General features: G+C 42.0%; 1 protein-coding gene across 1 annotated transcript in view; it reads left to right on the forward strand.

The window, feature by feature from the left end:
* Positions 1–16,017, forward strand: part of grin2da (glutamate receptor, ionotropic, N-methyl D-aspartate 2D, a) — a gene marked incomplete at both ends in the record, with an annotated part of 249,084 nt that overhangs the window by 37,711 nt on the left and 195,356 nt on the right. Inside the window, one exon of the mRNA XM_080442541.1 lies at positions 11,918–12,184. Coding sequence (XP_080298667.1) covers positions 11,918–12,184 — 267 coding nt within the window. The remainder of the gene's footprint in view (positions 1–11,917; positions 12,185–16,017) is intronic.

The following is a 16,017-nucleotide window of genomic DNA, read 5'->3' on the forward strand; positions in this document are numbered from 1 at the left end:
GTGTTTGCACCACCCCAGGCAACATCCCTTCCAAACTGTTGATGGAACATTACTACGGGAATAAAACCATATCAATCACGAGCGAATTGAGTGTCTGACCCTAGCACACCGGGGAATTGTACAGCTCACTAGGGAATTTGGGGAATATTGAACAAAACAATGAGTTTTTAAACAAAAAAATCACTGTAATATGCATTGATCCTGAAGAAATGCCATATATTACACCTGTATTTACAGTAGATGGCTGTATGACAAATAACACTGTTTGAACTAGAACTTGAATATTGTTAACTTTTGATGTTTTGTCATAAATTAACCCCCTACTTGATCATACTACAGCATCACACAAAAGCATCAAAAGCAGCAGATCCACAAGCTCTAAACGCGGCGGCGAAGCGACGCATTTTGAGCTTCTGTGGATCTGCTACTTTTGCTATTTTTTGTTTCGAATCCTGAAGGCCTACTTGTCTCGTAATGTATGTTTAGATACATTGATGTCTTTTACTAGAATTCTCAGTTGGGATAATGTTCCCACGTCTTAATTTTCAAGTCATTGACATTTGCGCTATGATGGTAATTGGCCTTCTAGGAACCAAGCCTTCAATTGTCTCGATGGAAACGTGGCATTTCTCGTCGATCAGAGGGGCGGTATCACCGCGGTGTCTTGCGATAGATGATTGCCACCAAACCACTCTTCATTTCCAACAATGATCATCCAGTCAGCGCCATCTGTCAGCAGGGAGTGTTGGGTGGGAGGAGTTGGGGCGGAGGCTCTACGTCCTCCCGGTGGGGGCTCCTTACTGGCATGTGAGTCAGTAGGAGGCAACAGCAGTGCCAACACACGAATGTGTGTGGGGAGGAAATAATTGGCCCAATGACTAAATTGGGGAGAAAAAAGGGGGTAAAAAGCACAACAACAAAAAAATCTCCAGGGAGAAATAAAGTAACGTTGAACCTTGAGTGTGAATATATCATTCTGGTCTATAGTAGAGCTTTTCCAGTGGAAAGATGACAGCTTGCTCTTCCACAATTGTAATTGGCTGAATTATAGACTAGTCTCTGGAGCGTTTTTAAGACTTTGGAACAGATACTGTAGGCTGGCTTGTGAGATTAGGTTGATGATAGTGTTCAGAGCATACAGAGGCAAAAAGGTAGAGAAAGAGTCACTGTAATTGAAAGCTTTTGATAGTTATTTTTTGGTGAGATTTAATAAAGACACTTATGAGGATGCTCATGAAGCTGCCTTTAATTGAACTTTTCCCTGCAGCTAATTCTTGTGCAGCAGTTCTCATTCTGTGGGGTTGATTCTGAAAAGTGGGCATCCTGGTCTCCTTCTATGGTAATAATAAAATGTTAATTGATTCGATGGAAGATAATCATGTATTGTTTTATTTAAACAAGGGGTTGTGAGTTTAGGGACGCAGAATGCAAATGCTGGGTTCGGATGCGTGAACTCGATTGATATTGAACTTTTTTATGTTGTCAGACCATGAGGTGCTATTCATCTGACGATCGTTAAATCCATTTTTATTCTTCGTTCATTTCTTCCAGAAATTGTTCCCTCTTGATTACTTGCTTGCTTGATTTTAAATAGCTGTATAACAAAATGAACAGAAACAGTACAAAATACTTGATTTCCAATTCTCTTCCAGTATTGAGATGTTTCCAGACAGTCAACAGTGTGCTGTCTGCGCTCGGGCGATGCAGTGTTATACCTGCCCACCCACCATCGTGGAGTCTGGGGGCTCGAATCCACTGCGGTGCTTTCGGCTTCGTCGAGCGTCTACACAAACACAATTGGCCCGTGTTCGGGGGAGGGAAGCCTGGCGGGGAGGCTGATATCAATCACTGCACGTACTCCTATGGGCTGGGGCGTATACAAACAAACAAAGAAAGACTGTGCTGTCTGCATCAGAAATGCAAGTGGAGCGTTGCAGGGGGGTGTTATAACAGTTCAGTTGTATATGAAGACTCCACGGTCTAGCACAGTAAGGCAGGCAACCGTGCCTTTGCTGTGTTGGCACCGAAGTTGTGGAACAAAGTCCCTTTGAGGATCAAACTTGTCAACTTTTTGACTGCCAGATATTAAACATCGTTTGCTGAGCCACTTCCAGCGATTTTTCATTTTCCTTACCTTTTCAACTAGTCACAGAATATTTATCTCCAGTATGATCGATCCCCCGATCATTGCTAAACACGGAGGGTATCTCTCTGCTTCCGCGAAAAAGAAAAAAAAAATCTTCGCGACCCCCCGTTCGCTTGTTATAGGTCGTTGAATATAGCATGTATCGCCAAAAATGCAGAGGAAATCCAGGGAGGCGAGATAAAGGAGTTTTTCCAAATCGAATAACAAGGAAGTGAAGTGGTTATTACTTCTACATATTTAGAGGTTGCCCCCGGTTCGATGCCAGGCCAGGCCAGCAATGTGTCGATGTGTGTCCCTGAGCAAGACCCTTAGCGCGTCGCGTTTTGAGCTTGTAGATCTGCTACTTTTGCTGATTGGTTAAGCCAGGGAAGTCTGGGAAGCCAGAGGCCCTGGTTGTCCCAGGTTCGATGCCAGACCGGGCCAGCAATGTGTCGATGTGTGTCCCTGAGCAAGACCCTTAAACCCCTAATTGCTCCCCGAGCGCCGTAGAATGCCACTCACTGCTCCTAGTTGTTATAGGATGGGTAAATGCAGAGGAGAAATTCACATTATGTGCAAATATACAGTGACAAAAAACACCTCAAGGAGTGGGGACTATTCTAATAACTGGATGGGGGGCGCACTATAAATACCAAACCTATGTGTGTTGGAACTCTCTAGCCTGGTAAACCCTCCCTCCGGAAATCTCATTTCCATTTGATTTGAGGAGTGAGTCTGGCATGAAGGCTTGTATGGGCGTTTCTAGCGCATTACCAAAAAACCGAGTCTATCAGCGTCGTCGCTCATCGTTCTGTGATTGACAGCGACAGTTGGCCAATCAGGTGGCGAGTTCGAGTGAGCCCGAATGGGACCGAGTGCAGCCTGAGTGCAGCCGACAAAAGACGAACGGCAGCCATTGTTGTTGTGCGTTGTCTTCACTTCTTACTTTCGGTTTTAAAATGCTCTCAAACTTCTTTTTTGAGGCACGGAATTTACTTTTAAGATATCGTTTGGATAGAATTTAGTTGTTTAACTTCATATATGTGGTCAATTAATCATGACAGAGCCTATTTTTAATTTTTTTTTTAGAGAACCGGCAGGGGCGGGCAGTGACACGCATGTATCCGAATAAGGCAACCTATTTTGGGCATGGCCGTCTCAAAAGTCCAGTTGCGTCACATAGCCTGGAGGTGGTAAAAATGAACTGCTGATTGGCTGAAGGGGAACAACGATCATTGGCTGAAGGGGTTGTCAGTCAACGGTATTACTCCCGCCCAACTCCAGCCCACAGCCAATATTGCAGAATGGGCGATCATGCCAGACTCACTCCTGAAATCAAATGGAAATGAGATTTCCGGAGGGAGGGTTTACCAGGCTAGGAACTCTCCACCAGGTGGCAGTTTTGAGTAGGACTACTGCAGTACTAATATTTTCGAGCTGTGTTCGCTTCCAGCATTCGCGCGTCTTACTTGTGTGGTATTTCCTGTCTTTTGGGTTAACTTCCTTTTGAGTTGAGTAGTAGAAGAAGAATATCAGGAAGTAGCTTTGTGCACTTAAACTAAGCCCCCAGAACCCAGTGGTTGCATTGAAGCGGAATGGACATGCTGGCCATTTGAGGTATTGCAGGTGGGGCCACTGTATATGAACGAGCCCATGGGGCTTCTGTGACGCGCAGAAGCCCCAAATAGGCCTCACCCATCACATTTTCCAATACGTTTCCAACCCGGAAGAAGCACATAATATATACAATGATCGAAAATACATAAAGTGCTTAATAAAAACACATAAGGACATGTGTGCATTCAAGTACATACAACCCCTCATTTTATATCCTGAGTTTAGGAGATTCACTGATTTTAAACCTTTTCAGCAATCTGTCTGATGGGAGCAGGTTGTAGTCTGAAATAATGGAGAGGTCAGTCAGTACTTTGCTAGACTTCCTCAAAGAGCATTTGGAGGAGGTACGTTACCTCACCCAATCCCTTTCATTGCGGTGTTAGACCAGTCTATTTTATGTTATTTTACCTTAACTGAAATATCACAGCGTGATATCATAACAGCAGTATACGTCTGTCCAACCCCTGAGTCTACACCAGAAGTAGAATCACCGTTGGATCCTAGTGCATACAGAGTTCACATGAATGTTCCAAGACGGATTGGATCTGATACAATATGTACAGCTAGTCTGCTAGAGTCTGGATAATACAGGAGTTACGGAGCAATAGTGCAGTCCAGATTTCCAGGATCCAAAATAATGTCTTCTGTTTCTCCATTTTACAAACGTTTTAGCATTCAAACTATAATGTCAGTGTCTCGCTTGAGACTGCACGCCTCTGACATGGTCCGAAACCGAAACGTAACTTTATATAAGTCATCTCCGTCGGTAGGTCAGTATGTCCTGATAACACCTAATGAATGGTCTGATAAATCGTGGGTAGGTCAGTATGTCGCCTACTTTGCCCATTCAATCTTCTGATAAAACGTGATAATGTCCCTCCCATTCAATGCATTGATAGCATCCAAATCAGGTGCAGCGACTTTGGCTACTTAGAAAAGCGCTATATGAATTTGAGATATTTTTTTATTATAATCATTGTCGTCATCATCACTCACAAAGGATTTCAACTATGAGAGAAATGTGTCTTCTCTCTCTCTCTGTCACTGGACTGTCAATCTACCCTCTTATTGGCTGTTTGCCTCTGTTCCATCCTGAAGTCCATCTGTGACTGTCTCTCTCTCTCTCTCTCTCTCTCTCTCTCTCTCGCTCTCTCTCTCTCTCTCTCTCTCTCATATCATCTTTAACTTATCTCCTTTTTATCTGACATCTTTCTCCTGCTCTCTCTCTCTCTATTTCACACTGTTTCTCAGTTTGTTTCTCTCTTTCTCCTCCTGTGTTCAGCCACCTTGCTGAAACTCAAGGACACATTAAATACTCTCTTTCTCTCACCACATCAGATATTTGTTTGCCGCGCGTGTGTGTGTGTGTGTGTGTGTGTGTGTGTGTGTGTGTGTGTGTGTGTGTGTGTGTGTGTGTGTGTGTGTGTGTGTGTGTGTGTGTGTGTGTGTGTGTGTGTGTGTGTGTGTGTGTGTGTGTGTGATCCTTCAGTGTTTCTGCTGCTCTTTCTGTGGCAGGTGTTTCACAGCAGTGAAAGTCTCTCTCTACTCACTCTCAACCTCAACTCAGTCAATATCGACAAGAGCTGTCTGTCTCCGCCGCTCTATGATTCTGCACGGTGCTTGTCTGATTGTCGTCGGGGCGGATACCTGATTTGTTCAAAAGTGTTACTTTTCACAAAATGGAAGAAAGAACCTGTGTAGTTATTATTCAGTCCCAAGCTTGTGTAAAAACTGTTTTTATTGGTTAAATATTTATGAAACCCACAGACAGACTTAACCACTTTCCCTACTGTCGTACGGCAAAGTACAACATAGCGCATTCATTTTATATATCGTCGCTGTCGGGCAGAAACCTCTTATTTCCATGTTTTAAATGTGTGTTTTTTTCGTAAATTATGGATGGACTGCGAGCTGCCAAGCAAATATTTCACCATCTGATTGCTGCCCAATGCAACCCTAACCTGAGAGGGTGAGGATGAAGTAATCAATTGAATTAATCAGCGTTTATGTCGGGCGTTATGAAAGCCCACTGAATCGCAGCTGTCACGATATAAGACACAGACAGTTGTCTCATAGTCATCTGTGTGGGTGGTCGGCAGAACGCCACTGGCCTTTTTTTCCCGCTCAAGCAAATTACATTGCACACAACAGCGGCAGTAAGAAATGAAAAAAAACAAACATATAAATACAGACTGCAGAGGAAAATGTTTTATTCCCTCCATAATTATTTATTCACCTCAAAACGTTGGTTAAACTGTCTATACATACCCATTTCTCTCTCTCTCTCTCTCTCTCTCTCTCTCTCTCTCTCTCTCTCTCTCTCTCTCTCTCTCTCTCTCTCTCTCTCTCTCTCTCTCTCTCTCTCTCTCTCACAGTTTGACTACCACATCAATGCAAAATGAATGGCCATGTTTCTATTTATCCTGGGCTGTTTAGTTTCTTTTGAGAGTTGAGGGCAAACCCAGTCTTGTAGTCTTTCTTTACTGACATAAAGGGTGCGTTCGGCATTGAGCGCACTGGCCAATACAAACTGATAGGCGAGCGTGCTCCGGTGCGCAATTTCCGAACTCACCCAGAGTAGCTGAGAGGAAACGCTGAGGAAATTAGTGTAATAGAGCATCAAATGGACGATTCCAAAGTCAAACATCTTAACCATTGTTACAGACATGCAGATACAGTCTGTTGAAAACGTTAGTGATTAAAAATAATGTGGTCTTTGTCCTGAGCGCTCTGGGGCATGGTTTTATTCAGCGTTTTTTTAGTACTTTATCCCATTTAGACCTGAGGCCCATTCTAAAAACACCTTCTAAATCCTGACCTAAGTTTTCTGAAAAATATTTATATATATATATTTATAATATTTATATATTTATTCAAAAATTACAACAAATGTATGTTGCTATATACTGTACATCACCAGGGGTTCCCGTCCTGAAAAGTATAGTTACAAATAGGGGTTCCCGCCCAGAATGGGTTATATATATATATATATATATACTATAGTAAAATTATCATGTAGATCCAAACTGAGGCATGGACCCATTTAGATCTACTATGGTTCCAGGTCATGTCTCACCTAGACACAGGATCTGACACGAATTTTGACCTGATGGTCAAGATTCAATTTATCCCCTGAGCAAGCAGGCAGGCTCTATTAGCTCAATGGTAAAAATATTCTGCACTTGCGCAGGAAACCAGGTTCAAATCCGGTGTAGAAGAGGAAAGTTACATAGCACAGCTCTTACACTGTGCTATGTATACAAAAAAGGGGCGTTTTAGCTATTTTAAATGTATAAATGAAAGTAAATCCCATCACTTCACGAAAGGAGTTCTGTGAGTATGAAGCACGACAGCGCTGTGAAAGAACTCGGCTAAAATAAAGGCTGTAACGATTATATTTCTTTTTGATGAAAATACTATTATTACAATTATATTTAATATATCAAGAGTGGCTCCAACTGCCACCCGTACAATGTCTCTTTCTCACTCCAATTCCAGTTATGATTATAAAACAGGACAAAAAAAATCCCTGGCTCAGCTATATATCCCTGCATTTAAAAAATCGAATAAAAGGAAAACGGGCAGTTTTAAATTTTTCTAATATTTCTTTTGTCCAGGGGGTGTCTGGTGGCTCAGCCAGTCAGTGCACACCACCATTATGCTAATGAGCACGAGGACCCGAGTTTGAATCCGACTCCTGTCTCGTCTCATGTCTCTTCTCTCTGTCTTGCCGTTGGTTTCCTGTCTCTGTAAGGATATTACAAGAGGGCCCCCAAATAATTGTCAGAACACTCTGATTTTAATGATAACATAACATTGATATAAAAAAAAAATGTTACCAATGAACACTAAACACTAATTTAAATCACTGGCTCTCAAACTTTTTCATGTCAAGGACCCCCCAATTTACACATTTTAGCCCGTGGACCCCCATTTGAAAAGATATGCCAGGGACCCCCATAAGAGACGATTTTTATGGCCATAGCAGTGATTCTCAACCATTTTAATTTCAAGGACCCCCAGTTTAATATGCATTAGGCCACGGACCCCCATTTGATACCGTTTTGATCTCTCGGACCCCCAATCTACACTGCATTATCATCAGTGTTCATTTAACTCTGAGAGTGTATTCTGGAGTTACAGACACATAAGGCTCCAATTGGTTCCTAACTGTCAATCATTTGGCTGGGGACCCCCCCCCCTGGAACCACTCAATGACCCCTGGGGGTCCCAGGACCCCACTTTGATAACCACTGACTTAAAGTACACTATGGTGGTTCCATTGGTCCAAGCTGAAACACAATCGATTGATAGATCATTGGCGTAAACATGCTGTGAAAATGCACCACGTGTTAAGTGGCCAGATGGGTGGGCCTCAAACACTTTTGAGATTTTCAAGTGGGCCCTGATTCAGAGATTGTTGAAAACGGAGCGGTTCTGACAGCGATGTCGCGATTCGATTCCTGAGCCAGGCTTTGCCTTTGCTGTGTGTCTCTCCCGTCTCTTTCTCTCTCCCTGTTTCATGTCCTATCTTCACTGTACTATCAAAAATAAAGGCAGAAAAGCCCCAGAAATATCTTTGAAAGGAAAAGGTTGGGAACCACTGCTCTACACTACACTATGGCCTATCTGAAATACATATTTATTTAGTCCTTCAGTTTGTTCTCAGAGGAGTTATTCCTTCTACCTTCAGTCTGTCTAGTTGCATCAGTGTTATGATACTCAGATACAGCCCGTGGTTGCTTAACCCATGAAGACCTAGACCTAGTCTTTGGCTATTCAAAAAAAGCAGATATACAAGCTTGTAGATCTGATTTTTTTTTTTTATTGTGAACATGTGTGCAAATCTTGAATATATATATGTTTTAAAGCGAACATTTTTAACTCCGATCTGTGTTTCTGGGAGTCCCTGGACCCTGAAAAAGTTGTAGCACCACTGCATTTAGCAAAGTACTGTTAGCATTTAGAAAACATTTTTAGATAATGTATTTGCCCCCCCCCCCCCCGAGAAGCAAAGATTTGAGTTACAAATGTTTGCTTAAAAATATATATATTCAAAGATTAGAAAAGAGGATTTTTTAAAAATAGCAGATCTACAAGCACTCGGTGCCGCGCAATGAGCTTGTATATCTGCTATTTTTTTAAAAGCCAAAAGAAATATGAAAATGACACAGATGCATTCCCGGTCTTAATGGTTTAAGGGAGGGAATTAACTTCTCCCTGCAAAGTGTGTATATATACTGTAGTGTACCATAGGGGCCAGTGTATGATGCTATGATGGGTTTGAGAATTCTCTTAGAGTACAAAGACATCAATGGTGGGTGTTATGCTCTGCTGAATGCTAATGCTATCGTTGCTGCTGGGCAGAATCCTTGTATGTCCACAAACTCTGTATGTTTTTTTGTAAAATTATTATTAATGCGCTACTTCGTCAGTGTCACACTAAAGTTGCAAAAATAGCAGATCTACAAGCTCAGTACCAGCTTGGTGACCTAGTGGTTAAGAGTGTCCGCCCTGAAATTTAGAAATTCCTCAACGCTACTAACTTACAAAACAGGTTGCCTCGTGTTTTAGAATTTAGTTTTTTAAGTGAAAGTGGTTATAAGACTGTCTGTGGGTTTTTATAAATATTGAACCAATGAAAAGTATTAATAAGATCTTGTGACTAAATAATAACTACATTGGATTCATTGGAACACAGGATCTATTTTTCAGTATTGTTTTGGACATACAGGGTTTTTAACCCGACAGCCGCGATATGTTTTGTCCATCTCCTGGGAGACTGATTCCAACTTACTGTACAGTATACCTGCAGGCCAGGTTGCATACAGTGATGCTTTTTATTCTGCAGCTATTCCTCTGAAACACAGTGCATCTGTGCTTGAATAAATTGAAGTTGGACATACCCCCCATACCCCCCCCCATTGTCTTTGAGGGAGTAGATCAATTAATATGCACTTCGGCTGGCTCATCGCCGGCAGTTGCAGCTATGAAATGTAAAACGGGACATTGCTTTTTAACGCGAGCATCTGTGCACAGCTAGAATGACACTGCTATAACAATACTTAACATAAGGCTGTATTTTCTTTTAAAGGACCTTGATTTTCTCCCATGGATAAATGCTTTTAAAATTCGACCCCTCTGTTTGGTGGTTGCTCAGAGAATGGTTCCATTAACTTCACCTCCCCATAGCAGCTCCAAATTGGCGTAAACAAGGCTGAGAGTCTAAAAGGCCCTTGAGGTCGTGCTGCTCCTTACACCCAACCAGAACAAAATGGTTTGACCTGACCAACACTGTCATTTTTAGAACCCCAAACGCATAAAAAAAGAAAAACTTCAAAGTGCTTTAAAACGAAAAACAAGTTGGCATAAGGACGAAGAAGAAACCAAAATTGGTAGGGTTCATGGCAATCCAGTTCATGGCAATCCAGTAGATTTCAAGATAATTATGTTGTTTGGAACCAAAGTGGTGGATTGTCAGACCGACCTCGCCATGCACCGTCCTTAACACATCAAGTGCCAGAGTTTTTTTTAAAACAGGGTACATCTAGTGCCAGCGTTCTTACCGTTTACGCTGAGCTCTTTAGAGCTGTAGAAGCCTCCACGAGGACGCGGATGTAAACGAAGGGTGCGTGCGCGATGGTCAAGGGTCCTGACTAACGACTGGAACGATACTATTTCTAACGCGATCCGCCATTGCAGAGTGATTGCACGTTGAAAATGGCTTGTTTTCACCACGGTAAAAAAATATGGAGATATTTTTCTCCAGATCCTATCATTGTAGAGGACGGAAGAGACGTATCTTGGGCCCTTGTCACATCCGTCCATTCAGGGACCGAGGATGATGATCTAAGTTGCGTTAGAGCGCCCCTTGTGGAAAAATAAAATAAAATTGCAAACACTAGAATTCTCGTTTATGGCACTCGTCGGGTGTATTTGCAAACACGAAAATTCTCGTGTTTGGCACTCAATGTTTTAAGAGTGAAAAAATAAGCCAATTTATACTTTTTGGATAATGCTTTGGTCTGACATCGCAGTTATTTTCAGAAACAAACGCAGTTCAGACAATGCTGTTCTTTTTGAGAAAGCTCAGAAGCAGGCGCCGTTCTTTTTGAGAAGGCCCAGCTCCTTCTTTGTGTGCAACAAGATGCTGCAGATATTCTATCAGTCTGTAATTGAGTGTCCTCTTCTTTCTAATTACCTGCTGGGAGGGGGAGGAGGTCACAACAGCGCTGGGAACATAACCATCATTGTTGATGGTGTTTTTAATGTCACCTGACCTGACACATCTGATTGGAGACAAAATCTATCTCAAGGCACTGTGGGATATCTCTGTTGCATGACATCACTCACTCACTCACTCACTCACTCACTCACTCACTCACTCACACTCACTCACTCACTCACTCACTCACTCACTCACTCACTCACTCACTCACTCACTCACTCACTCACTCACTCACTCACTCACTCACTCACTCACTCACTCACTCACTCTCACTCACAAGATTCCCCAATCCACACTTGCTGCAGCCCTATTATGCTTTAGAAGCCAGCCTTGCCATTGTGATGGCAGACACAGACCCAGCAAAACAGGCCTCAGACCCACATTAGTTAGACTAGGAAGCCTTTCCTTTTTTATTGCTTTAATTTAGTGTGTTGTTTTAGTTTGGCCTGGGGATGGCCTTGTAGTCACTCTTTTCGTTTAGATTTTAGGTAGAGTTGAGTGTTTTCAGTTACGGAGGGGGGAGCAACTTCAACGTGCCTTCAGGGGGTGTCTTGGTCCCCCTACATTCTGTTGATTTTCACCGGCCCTTTTGCTTCTTTGAGTTTCTTCGTTTTGGAAAAATATTTGCATTGAGTTTCATTATGTTTTTCCTCAATGTTCAAGTTTACTTTGTGGGAAGTAAATAAAAACCCATTTAATCTTTGCCAATCGTCTCGTGGTGTCCCTGGTTGTTTTGATTTGTTTGGAGGCCGTAACACTCTCTCTTAATTTATCTTACTCATATATATATATATACATATACATCTTTTTTCTAACTCCCTGCTCTCTCTCTCTCTCTCTCTCTCTCTCTCTCTCTCTCTCTCTCTCTCTCTCTCTCTCTCTCTCTCTCTCTCTCTCTCTCTCTCTCTCTCTCTCTCTCTCTCTCTCTCTCTCTCTCTCTCCACCAGGAAAGCGGCTCCATCTACCTGCAGTTCACCTGCTCCACCGCCCTGCAGCTGGAGGTGATCTTCGAGGTGCTGGAGGAGTACGACTGGACCTCCTTCTCGGTGGTGACCACGCGCCACCACGGCTACGAGGACTTCCTGGCCATGGTGGAGGGCCTGACGGACGGCTCCTTCATCGGCTGGGAGAAGAAGAGCGTGGTGGTGCTCAACGTGACCGACGACCCCGGCGGCGCGCGGGCCAAGCGCGCGCTCAAGGACAACGAGGCGCAGGTAAAACATATATTTATAACACATTTATATTTAACGATAGTCTTTATTGTCCCCTCAGGGATATTCATCGTCATAGTCCGTTCCAACAGAAAAACACATAAACCAAATAGCACTTAAAACAACATAGCACACAACAACATAACACCAAGACAATACATGAAGTTCCCAGCATACACAGAACCATCATATCGTCGTGGCAGTTTGTTTAGTGCAGCAATGGCTGAAGGGACAAAACTCCAACTAAAACAAACTTTTTGACATTTCAAAGCCCAGATGGCATGAGTCTGAAGTGACGATGTAGGGGATGAGCAGTGTCATTTGCTAAATGTGTGATGGCTTTGTGTGGGAAGGATAATACGGGCTTTCCGACTGCTGTCAGGCAGAAACCTCTTATCTCCTTAATTGTACTTTTTGTCTTTTTTCGTAAATTAACACCTTACTTGTTCATACTACAGTGTCACACAAAAGCTTCAAAAGTAGCAGATCCGCAAGCTTGAAACACGGCGCGAAGCGCCGTGTTTTGAGCTTGTCGATCTGCTTTTGCTATTTCTGATTTTGAATCCTGAAAATTAGCGTTTTGGAAGTTTTGAACACATGAGGTTTCCACCCGACAGAGACGATGTATTCTGTTTTTGTTGGTGATTGATTGAACACCTGTGTTACCGTCGCCACCGTGTCTACCTATATTGGTAGCCTACACTTTCAGCCCACGCTGGAAGAAACCTAGCCTGTTACAGTATGTCTAAACAGAATTACTGGAATTTGGCGGAAAAGTACCACCGCCCCAAGGAAGCTACGTTGAGTTATACAGATCTGTTTACATTCTCCGTGCATGAAACATGTGTTGTGATTGGTCAAAAAAGACAGTTTGCGGTTAAGTACATAATAACGACGGAAGTCCCGCCCTATAGACACACTCTGCATTAGGTTGTTGCATATACTGTAATCTCGCGAGCCAGACTGTTGCCTCCCACCATTTTCAAATGCTTCTGTCATACAGAAGCAACGGAAGCTCTGAAAATGATCAGAGGATAAAACGGATGTGACGCCTCCTCCCCGCTTCCGTTTCATCTTTACAGTCACGCGAATTTGTCCGAATATAAATCTAAATAATAGAAGGATATAGGCCTATAGCTTGGTGCTTATCAGAAATGGAAATTCTAAATTAAAACGTGTTTCCAGACTCTATATACTGTAGCAGTGGTGCTGAACCTTTTCAGGCCGCGACCCCCAGAATAATCATATTTGAACTGGGGACCCCCCAGATAAATATTGTGAAAAGATTTTTTTGGCTAAAGTTTATTTTTGGCTAAAGCTAAAGTGGTTGATGTAAAAAAGAAAAAGAAAATCATATCACACAAAGATTTGGTGGCCCCCCTTTAGTAACTCTGAGGACCCCTGCTATATAGCATTCAGAGATTGTGGAATAGTTGTCTGGCTACACTAGACTAGGTTGTGACCAGGCTTTTCTCCTCGGAGATGAGAAATGGCTGGGAAATGAGGCTACTTTCTACTACTTTTCGATAGCTGGTTTGAAAAGCAGATTGAGAGAGAGCAGATTTGTGCAGGTTTATTATTCATCCATTTTTCAACAGCTCAATTTGATTGTTTTTTTTGAACAAAGCAAGGTGACCCTAATTTTACCTATAATGCAGGTTAATGGCGGGGTACCCAATAATGTTGTTAAAGGCTCCCTCCATGGTTAAATTCTGAGGGCTAATACATATTAATAAATCATAAGGTTCCATGTATACACTCTCAAAGTTAAACTACCACTCAGCATTTTTACAAAGTAATACATCATTTAAAAAACATTGCTCAGCTACTTAATGTTACGTAGTAAATCATTTTGACAGCCCTTATTTATCTTTATAATTTTATTTTTGAAAGTCAAGTCTTGAATAAAGTGTGTGGGGACAACTGGTGTGGTGAGGTGACCTCAACATTTCGCCCACTTTGCCTTTTCATGTAAAAACCTTTGCGTGAAAACCCTTTTTAATAACATTGTTGGCCTCGGAGTGCACTGCATATAGTAATCCATTTGTCAGGGTTTTAATCAATATATTGTTCCCGTCGGCCAGATACATTGTATCTCCATATTTCAACTTATGTTGAAATTTTATGTTATCTTTTCTTTCGTATATTGCCCTACTTCATCATACAAAAGTGTCGCACAAAAATTTGTGAAAATAGCAGATCTACTTTAAGATATGATAATAAAAGGAAAGTTTTTTTTCACCCGACAGTGACAATACAGTATATATTTTCTGTCGGGTGGGTCATCATTATGTCCAAAGATGTTACTTTTCACTATTCAAATTCAAAAGTAGCTTCGCACCACGTTTTGAGCTTGTAGATCTGCTACTTTTGATACTTCTGTGTGACGCTGTAGTATGATCAAGTAGGGCGTTAAATTGACCAATAAACACAAAAAGTTAGAATATTATGGAGATACAAATAATAATATAAGAATAATATAAAGAAACGGTTTTCACCCGACAGCGACAATACAGTATATACATATATATATATATATTTCGTTTTTTTGTGGACAGCCAGACAGAAGGGACATCTGCTCAGGTCAACACAGCGTGTCACCTGTGTGTCCCTGGACTGACACATCTGATAGGAGACACAATGAATCACAAGGCGCTGTGGGATGTCTGTCTCTCTCTCGTGCCCTCGCTCTCGCTCTCTCTCTCTTTCTCTCTCTCTCTCTCTCTCTCTCTCTCTCTCTCTCTCTCTCTCTCTCTCTCTCTCTCTCTCTCTCTCTCTCTCTCTCTCTCCAATTCATTTCAAAGGGGCTTATTGTCATGAGAAAACATCCGTTTACATTGCCAATGCAAAAGTGGAACAAAACAAACAAAACGATGCACAAATTGAATGGGAATGTGTAAACAGAGCTGTGTTGCATTGCAACTATCTTGTTACAGAACCATAAGAAAATTGTGCATTTTCTGTCGGAAATAGTTATACATCCACGATATGAAAGGTTGGCTTGGAGTAAACTTTTGAAACAAAATGACAGCAGTATTTCAAAGTTTTGCATTCACTTGGACTAAAACCTTTGGGACAAATAGCAGCACATCTCTCTCTCTCTCTCTCTCTCTCTCTCTCTCTCTCTCTCTCTCTCTCTCTCTCTCTCTCTCTCTCTCTCTCACTCATGTATTCAGCGTTTTAAGAAGTACTCAGATCTGTTACTTGAGTAAAAGTAGTAATGCTACGATATAAAAAATACTGGGGTTACGAGTAAAAGGCTTGTATTTAAATTTGTACTTGTAGTAAAAGTTGAACTATGACGTGTCCGTTGCATGTATCTTGGGTGAGACTGATGCAGAGCCTTATATTAGAGAGTTCCGCCAATGAGGGGGCAGAAACAGCGTCGGTCACGTGGTTCATGTAAACTGGAAATAGTGACAAACGGCCATAGACTCCAATGCATTCCGTAAACCTCCGGTTTAGGGCTTTCTCGCCAATAGAAGGCTACAGTATGTAGAAGACCTGGCCCGAAGAAGTGGACGGAGGTGACGTAACTCTCCTTGAATGGCTCTGGGCTGATGTAAATCAATGAAAGGACATTACTGAGTGCTGTTGGCTTTGTTCTCATATCATTGTAATGTTGAGCAGTGCACCTAAAGCAGCAGTTCTCAAACTTCTTTTATGTCAAGGACCCCCAAATTGATATATATTTGGCGGCCGGACCACCATCTGAAAATGTTTTGAGCCAGAGACCACCAGAAGAGACTATTTGTGTAAAACAAATTCAAAATGTTCCAAACATTTTCTATATTTTTCGAATATTTTCAAAAATATAGCAGATATACAAGCTTGCT

This window comes from Gymnoscopelus braueri (assembly GCF_963280865.1).
Source record: "Gymnoscopelus braueri genome assembly, chromosome: 11".
Taxonomy (NCBI): Eukaryota; Metazoa; Chordata; class Actinopteri; order Myctophiformes; family Myctophidae; genus Gymnoscopelus; species Gymnoscopelus braueri.